General features: G+C 41.9%; 1 protein-coding gene across 2 annotated transcripts in view; it reads left to right on the forward strand.

Annotated features, from left to right (window-relative positions):
* The window catches only part of Ssh2 (slingshot protein phosphatase 2), a 241452-nt gene that overhangs the window by 134117 nt on the left and 97951 nt on the right, over positions 1-9384 (forward strand). Inside the window, exon 1 of one of the 2 annotated variants that reach the window (XM_032911736.1) lies at positions 1985-3899. The exons of the other annotated variant lie outside the window; for it this stretch is intronic. Within the exon in view, the coding sequence (XP_032767627.1) occupies positions 3772-3899 (128 nt within the window). The 5' untranslated portion in view covers positions 1985-3771. Of the gene's footprint in view, positions 1-1984; positions 3900-9384 lie in introns of those variants that run through there. 2 annotated transcript variants of the gene reach the window in all.

The following is a 9384-nucleotide window of genomic DNA, read 5'->3' on the forward strand; positions in this document are numbered from 1 at the left end:
TACCACTTTTTTAATGTTTATGGAAAAAACAACAAAAAAAATCTCCAATATTTTCTCAGTGAAAAAGTAAGATCAGTATTAAGCCTTACCTTAATATGGCAAACATTAAAGCCAAAGAATAGATCTTTGTGCTAAGTATTTTTTTAAATATAGATACTGTTTTAAATTAATCCTCAAAACAACTTCATAAATTAAGCTAATACTCAACTCAGTTGTTAATTCCAAAACCAGAGTCTTTAACTGCTGGTCACTATAGTTTTGAACTAGGTGTATGCCTTAAGAGGATTAAGTATATTTCATGTTTCAGAGGGATTTTTTTCCTTCTTTTTATTTAATTTTTTTTACCCTCAAGATTTTATTTCCCTTCTGGTCCACCCTCCACTGTTCTACATCCCATACCTCCTCCCCACACCCCTGTCTCCACAAAGATGTCCCCACACTCCACCCCACCCCACCAGACCTCTAAACTCCCTGGTGTATCTAGTCTTTTGAGGGTTAGGTGCATCTTCTCTGAATGAACCCAGAACCGGGAGTCCTCTGATATATATGCGTTGGAGGCCTCATCTCAACTGGTGTATGCTGCCTGGTTGTTGATCCAGTATCTGAGAGATCTCGGGGGTCCAGGTTAATTGAGACTGTTGGTCCTCCTAGGGTGGCCTCCTCCTCAGCTCCTTCCAGCTTTTCTCTATTCACCCACAGGTGTCAGCAGCTTCTGTCCATTGGTTGGGTGCACATATCTGCATCTGACTCTTTCAGCTGTTGTTGGGTCTTTCGGGGGGCAGCCATGATAGGTCCCTGTTTGTGAGCACTCTACAGCCTCAGTAATGGAGTCAGGCCATGGGTCTCCTCCCCTTACCTGGATCCCACTTGGGCCTGTTGCTGGACCTTCTTTTCCTCAGGCTCCTCACCATTTCCATCCCTGCAGTTCTTTCAAACAGGAACAATTATGGGTCGGAGTTTTGACTGTAGATGGCAACCCCATCCCTCATTTGATGACCTGCCTTTCTGCTGGAGGTGGGCTCTACAAGTTCTGTCTCCTCACTGTAGGGCATTTAATCACAGTTTTTTAATCTGTTTGTTTGCTTGCTTCTTTTAAATTATACTTATTTATTGGCTGCATAGGAGGGTGGTTACACAAGTATGGGCATACCACAGCCCCACGGTGCCAGTGTTGAGGTTAGAGATAACCTACGGAAGACAGTTCGCTTCTTCCACTATGTGAGTCCCAGAAACTGAATTCAGGTTGTCAGGTTAGCAGCAAGCTCACACCTTTACTTACTGAGCCATCTCATTGGCCCTGCTTGCAAATTTTCAATAAGAGTCTGCCCATGTAGTGAAGGCTAGCCTTGAACTTGTGATCCTGCAGCTTCAGCCTTTCAGGTGTTAGGAGTACAGTGGGCATGCACCACTACACTTGACTCAGAGTCTTTAGTTGATATGAGAACAGTCTGTCTAAGATTTTCAACTCTCAAAACAAATTTGGGGATTTGGCTGTCCTGGAATTTGATTTGTAGACCAAGCTGGCCTTGAACTCAGAGATCCACCTGCCTCTGCTTCCCAAGTGCTGGGATTAAAGGCCTGCGCCTCCACCACCTGGCTGAAAAAAATTTTTAAAGATCTTATATAATTTTATAGATGACATTATTAAGGGACTTATCAAAGTCTTAGTTACTATTCAAAAAGAGAATTTAAAAGGACTGGATTAGAGTTATTAACAGTCTTCTTACTTGAATGGCTGACAAAGGTCTTTTAAGGGAAAACCAAAGGGTTGTACTCTTCTGGGGCATCACTGTAGGAACCTTTTTGTTTGGCCTAAGGATACATATTTACAAAATCTGTTCCTATGAAATCTTTATCCCTAGCATTTTTTTTTTTTTTTTCGGAGCTGGGGACCGAACCCAGGGCCTTGCGCTTCCTAGGCAAGCGCTCTACCACTGAGCTAAATCCCCAACCCCTATCCCTAGCATTTTTAAATGTGATCGAATCAAGTAATCCACATTTTCTGCTGAATTGATTTCCAGATGACTACTATGTCATCATCTTTCCTAAATGACATCATTTAATAGTGACTTCAATAAAAATTCCCATCTCTTGCTGTGTCATGAAAGGAACTGGGCTCACCTTAATGCTGTTCTAAAGTGCTTTTTTTTTTTTTTTTTTTGATCACAGTAGGAGACTGTAATAAATTGCAGCCTGAAAGAAGTTTCAAACTGGCAACTTTGCCAGATATTTTAAGCAATTTATTTTGGGGTGTATCAGCAGATTTTTTTTTCTTACACTGCCATTTGGGTGCCTGCTGACACAGCTTGAACAAATCTTTAAAACATTTCCTTCCTAGAGATGGATGAAGATGATGAAACTCTAACATCCAGACTTTCCCTTAACTCTTCACTTGCCACATGGGTCTTTTCTATTGCCAGGTCTCTAGGAAACTATAGAAACCACCTTCTGTGTGCTTCACAGTATTCTGAGCCCCTCATTACCTTGGTAATAGCTTAAAGTTTTATGGACAACTAATAAAAACATAATTCTAGTTTTAGGCATAGAATTTTATGTTTAGATTAATTTCATTGTTAGCATATTGAAAATTGTCAAACTTCCCTGTACTTTCATATAAAACAAAGATTTGAGTTTTTCTTGATTCTAATACATTGAAAGTCTTTTCTAGTTGATTAGTAAAATTGTTTTTAAAGCTTTTGAATTCCTATGGAATATATATAATTTAGTCAGTTATTCAGAAATGCTATAAAAAATACTGATTCCTAAAATATTTGCTCTGGTGTGAGACTGGAAGAGCAAGAGGAGAGAAAGCTAGAGGCTGAGGAGCTCGCAGAGTGCTTCTGTGTGCTGGCTCCTTCTGTAAACTAAGGTCTGAGACAGAAAGAGGCTCCTTTTACAGAGCCTGATCAGGTGAAAAGGCACTGCTCAGCCCACTGGAAGGAGCATGGGAAGGGCTTAAACTTTGTAAAGAATCAGAGAATGCCCTTTGGTGGGAAACGCCTTAGAGGAAACAGATGATCCTCCTCGAAAACTACCTACATCTAGATCTGGTTCCAAAGACATTAAAATTTAATTGGTCCAATGTGTAGTTTGGGCATTGGGATATTTTAATCTTCACAAATTGTACATACAACTAAGGCTGTTGAACCCTCTATATTTATTTACAAGGGTTAGCAGATTTTGTCCACAGTGTAGCTCCCTCACACACTATAATCTTTCTAGTTCCACCTTGAGGAACCAAGAAAACCATTAATAAATATTTAACTTACTCTTGTGAGGCCTTTAAAAACTTTGAAGACCATTCATAAACTTGGTTCGTTTGCGGTACAGTGCATAGAGCCGGTTAAGAGGCCACAGTGCATAGAGCTGCTTAAGAGAGGGTACTTTTCAGTTTAGCATTCGGAGTGGAGAAATTTTCTCTGTCCATTACTCTCTCTTCACCCAGGCTGCCGTCTGCAGCAACCCCCTTACCTAGTAGGCCCATAAGCTTTGCGGGATCCGCGTGGGAGCTAGGAGCCCCGGGGCGGAGCGTCGCGGAGGCCCACCCTCCGGACGCTCTAGACCGCCCTGCCCAGGCGCCCCGCCCCGGACGCGGGTGGGGGAGGGCTTGCTGGCAGCGCCGGGCTACCCAGACAGCGGAGTCCCGGGGCTTCGGCGGCTGCCTCGGAACTCCCGGGCGGACCCAGGTCAGCCGCCGGGAACCAGCGTCTCTGGCTCGGGTTTTTCCAACGCCGGTCCAGGATGCGGAGCTGTTCATCGTGAGTCGGCTTCATGACCCTTAGCACTTTGGCCGACGAAAGGAAAGCGCCCCCTGCCAGCACCTGCAGCTTCGGTGGCCCCGACATGATCCCCTACTTCTCTGCCAATGCGGTTATCTCGCAGAACGCCATCAACCAGCTGTGAGTCCGCCTCTGCAAATGCTCAGAAAGTTTGCTTTTCCAAACCGCTTTTCCGGACATTCTGGGGCGCGAACTAGCGAGCGAGGACGAAAGCGCAGCGTGCTTGCTGCGAGGTCTATATGCATCTGGCTTGCACGGCGGGGTGGAGGTGTGTTAGGCGATTCGTGGAGGCAATGAGTGTCCTAGAGCCTGGTGAACAGATGAATCTTTTGGAAGAATATTAGCGAACCTTGGGGGAGTCTAAAAGTTAACCTCTTAGACATCTATGGTGACCGAGTGACAGCCGAACTTTGTAGCAAGCGAGACTAGGGAGAATGGTTGGTAGAATCAGAATAGCTCCAGAAACTCAAGGGTCCCGTGGATCCTGCTGGCAGCCAATTTACTGTGGTAGTGGATCTTATTTAAGTTTGCATATGACTATAAATTTCTGTTATGGTTCACACAAAGAAATTCATGCTACTGTAGTCCGAGGTTATTTCAGAAAAGTAGATTTCAGTAGTTTTCTTTTATGATCTCCTGACTACTAAATACAACACAAGCCTTCCTGTACTCTGAATCACTCAAGTGCAGGATTCACACGCATCTTTAAATCGTCATTGTTTTTGAAGTCAGGCTGTTACTCCTTTCCGTTGTGGTTTGCCTGCTTGTGAGAGCTGTGTGCTTGAAGCTTGTGGTTAATCTCACCTCACAGTTATAAAGTCGAAAGTAGAAGAACTCCACCAATTCAAACTCCATCTTTAATCCAGAGGAGAGCTTTAAGGTTACTTAAGATAGTAGCAGTTTTAGTCGATGTGTTTGAGTTCCTTCTGAATTGCCGTCAGAGGAATCACCTGCTGAGATTTCCTTAGGCCAGCCCCAAACAGGGTTGCTACTGTCCCTCTCCATTTAATGTCCATCAAAAACTTTTCATTATCTCTTATTAAAAACAGAGGATATCATATGAAGTGATTTGTAGATACAGTCATAACTAATTTACTAATTTAGTTATGGATAAACTGTCCTGTCCTCCCAGTTGAACTAAATTGATCTGAGGTTCATATCTTTCCTTTATGTTGATTCATGGTGGGGCTCATGAGAAAGATAACAAAAGTGGGAAAAGGACTTTACTGCCCAGTACGCTAAAGTCTGCACACTAGACTACTTAACTGTAAAGAGGTAAGAGGGGATGGACTGAAAGAGGAGGAAAGGAGTGAATAATCTGTAATTTAATAACCAAACTCAAATGAATAGTTTCATCAGTTCTTAAGGAAGGGGGGCAGTGTAAGATCCATGGACAGTAAATGGATGAGCAAAATGTCCTACAAACATACACTGCAACATAATTCCACATTTTAAAAGGATATCCTGGAGTTGGAGCGATGGCTCAACAGTGAGCAGTGAGTAGAATGTCTTCGGGGGAAGACAAGTTCCCCACACTCACTTTAGGTTGCTCATGACCACCTGTAACTTGAGCTTCAGGAGATCCAAGGCCTCTAGTATCTGCACATACCTGCACAAAGTCAGGTAATTTTAAATAATAAATAAAAATATTAAATATACCATCTTTTTTTTTTTCGGAGCTGGGGATCGAACCCAGGGCCTTGCGTTTCCTTGGCAAGCGCTCTACCACTGAGCTAAATCCCCAACCCCCTAAATATACCGTCTTTTAAAAAAGGAATTTTGACATTTGCTAGAATATGGTGAACTTTGAAGACGTTGTGCTAAATGAAGTAAGCCACAAAGAACAAATACTCTGTTGTCCTGTTTGTACTGCCCCAGCTCAGAACTTAAACGTTATTAAACTTGAGAGAAGAGTATTTTTAATACTAGTGGGATCAAAAGATATCGATACCTTTTCCTACTAATTAATGTCCTTGGGCAAATCATTTGACTTTGTTTACTTCCATTGTGAAATGGAAATTCAATACAACACATGTCTCTCCCTTTCTCCCCGCCCCTCGTCTCAATGGTAGATCCTCAGCAGCTTGGAGGAGATCATATAGTTAGCTAACATTTTACAAACCTACAAATCCCTGCAACAAAAATGAGTTAACTGAATTTAACAGCAGCTAACAGCTGCCATGTGTGGACCACTCGTCAATGTTTAATACTCACTTAGTATCACAGGAGTCCTGTGAACTACTTTGTTGTGTTTACAATAATGAGACTGAAGCTCAGAGCCACACTAATCAGTGACAGAACACCCACTGGCGAGGCAAACTTTAGGACTTATTTATTTTGAGACAGGGTCTCATTATGTAGCCTTGTCTGTCCTGGAACTGCTGTTAGACCAGGCTGTCTTTGAACTGGGATTCTCCTGCCTCTCCCTTCTGAGTGCTGGGGTTAAAGGGGTGTGTCGCCATGCCTGGCCCTAAGTTTTAGGATCTTTCTCCCTGTCCCTTGCCTCTCATCTCTCTGATTCTTTCTTGCAATGCTGGAGATTAAACACATGCTAGGTAAGCACTCTGCCACTGAGTTATAGCACACGCAGCTCAGTTTATTCTTCAGAGAAGCATGCTGTCGTTTTGACTCCTAAACTACACTTAACTAGTATTGCTTTGGATATATTTATTAAATATTTACAGTGCTGCTTAGCTCGTCATCATAAACATCCATGGGCTTAATATAACATCTATTGTTGCTACTTAATGCAAACACTCTCAATTTGGAGTATATGACTTGTCTTTTGCATGCATGTACATTTGCACACCAGAAGACAACACGGGACAGGTGGACGCCCTGTGGGTGCTAGGAATTGAACTCAGGACCTTTGAAAGAGCAGTGAGTGCTCTTAACCACTGAGCAATCAGGTCTCTGTATGACTTGTCTTTAGAAAATTAATGAACTGCCTAAAAGGAAATGTGAAAATATGGAGTAGATAAACATAGATTTTGAAATCAGATTCTCAGTCTGTGACCTTAGAACGGAGCTAATCTTTTCTAAAGGGAAGTGTTATTTTTTTTTTTTTTTTTTTTTCCGGAGCTGGGGACCCAACCCAGGGCCTTTGCGCCATAGGCAAGTACTCACTGCTGAGCTAAATCCCCAACCCGGAAGTGTTATTTCTAAGACCTGATGTTGTACACCTTAACTGATAGGAGCATTTCATGCAGCAGCAGATTTATAAATAGCAAAGACTAACTGGAATAACTACAAGGTTCAGATTGATAGCTAGGAGCCCAGGACGGTAGCTATGCCTGCAGATGCTATAGCATCTCTGGAGGTTGACACAGCAGAATCTTGAATTCAAGGCAAGCTTCGGCAATGTAGTGAGACTCCTGTCTTATAAAGGGTGGGGGTCAGATTTAAGAGTCGCAAGTAAAGACTGATACAAGCATAATTTGAGTTTAAGGGAAAGGATTAATGAACACTTGGGCAAGTGGTTAGTGATCAGGATAGGACTTGCCCTTTAGAGGATTTCTGTTCTCCTTTTTTCACTTGTCGGCTCAGATGATGTGTTTAGAAACCAACTAACAAATCTTAGGAGACGAGTCAAAGAATAAATAGGCCACAGTGAGATTACAAAGCCTTCCTATCAGAGAAAACTCATGGCCTTTACAGTATGGCTTTTGATGATTTTTTTTAGATTCTGTGATTTTCAATTGTAATATATGTTTGAAATATATATCACAGAATAGTTTGCATATCAGTTTTACTGATAATTACACCATTTTTTTTTTTTCGGATCTGAGGACCAAATCCAGGGCCTTGCGCTTGCTAGGCAAGCGCTCTACCACTGAGCTTAATCCCCAACCCCAATTACGCCCATTATTGTTGCATTAAAGTCTCCACTTACCACTACATAAAACTCACCAAATGTGTTATTTTTGAACAACTAACAGAAGAATGTTAAGTAATCAAGTTGAGTTGGGTCTAGTGATATATATCTGCTACCTTAGCACTTAGGAGGTAAGGACAGGAAGATCAGGAGTTTGAATCTGGGCTACATAAGATTCTATCTCAAGAAAAAAAGTTAATATCATATACATTAATTAATTCTACTGGGGATCAGGAAATATGAGCAACCCATGAGAATCAAACTGATCAAGAGTCGTGGGAGGGCTGAGGAGATAACCCAATCAGTAAAGTATTTGCTTTGCAAGCATGAGTACCTGAATTGAATCCTCAGGATCCACATGAAATGCCAGGTCTGGCAGTGTGCTGGAAAGATGGGAAAGGTCCTAGGAAGATCCCTAGGACTCAGGTCATCCAGGCCAGTCAGTGAGAGACACTGTCTCAAAAGTAATGGAAGATGTCCCTGAAAACGGCACCCATGGTTGCCCTCTGGCATGTATATGCATACATGTACATACACACAAACATATATATAATATTTTTAAAGAGCTTTGGGCCAAGAGAGATAGCTGAGTGTTAAGAACACTTGCTGCTTCTGCAGAGATCTGAACTTAGTTCCCAGCACCCTTGGTAGGCAGCTCACACCAAGTGTGACTCCTGCTCTGGGAATCTAATTCCCTCTTTTAGCTTCCATGCTCACCTATGTACACCACACACACATAAAGAAAAATAAGTCTTAAACAGAAAGAATCTTGAGTCAGCCTGATCAAAATGATTGTGAAATTTTCTGTCCCCTGTAAAAGCCCACATATGCATCTGTCCCCTGTAAAAGCCTGTTTTTAATAAAACAAACACTTAAATTTTGAAAAATACAGAAGAGATCCATCTGCCTGTAGATAAGTGCTGGGACTAAAGGTGTGCTCCATCACATCTGGCTTTTAAAAAAAAAAATAGTGTGTGTGTGTGTGTGTGTGTGTGTGTAAGATTTATTTATTTATTTTATTTATGTGGGTACACTGTCACTGTCTTCAGACACACCAGAGGAGGGCATCAGATCTCATTGCAGATGGTTGTGAGCCACCATGTGGTTGCTGGGATTTGAACTCAGGACCTCTGGAAGAGCAGTCAGTGCTCTTAACCACTGAGCCATCTCTTTGGCCCCATATTTTATGTTTCTTGAGATAGGGTTTTGCTGTGTAGCTCAGCTGCCTAGAACTCATGATCCTCCTGCCTCATTCTCTTGTAATTTGGTGATGTTTTGTTTTAATTTTTCAGTTCCTCTTTCTGGTTGTCCAGTTGGTTTCATGTGCTTTCTTCCAGGCTTCAGTTTTCATCATAAACACCTTGAGTGCTTGTTAAAACACAAATTGCTGGTTTCTGAACTCGTAGGCTAGAGAAGTTGCACTTCTAACAGGTTCCTAAATGATGCTCATGACGTTAGTGTGTGCCACACTTTGGCAGCCACTACTTTATATTTTTCAGAAGCAGATTAGGAAAAGCCTCATGCAAATTTGATGTAGTAAATAATTAGAAAAAAAATGGTGACATAATTTGGACAGAAATACATGGCTTGTTTCTGGTAGAAAGGAAACCTAGAACAGCATTTGCTATTGCTGATCCAAATTCTTATGAAGCTACATGTGCTTAAAAGCTTTGCTATATGTGCATGTATGTGTACATGTGTGTGCATGTTTATGATCATAAGTGTGTGTAT

Source organism: Rattus rattus, chromosome 9 (assembly GCF_011064425.1).
Source record: "Rattus rattus isolate New Zealand chromosome 9, Rrattus_CSIRO_v1, whole genome shotgun sequence".
Lineage (NCBI taxonomy): Eukaryota > Metazoa > Chordata > Mammalia > Rodentia > Muridae > Rattus > Rattus rattus.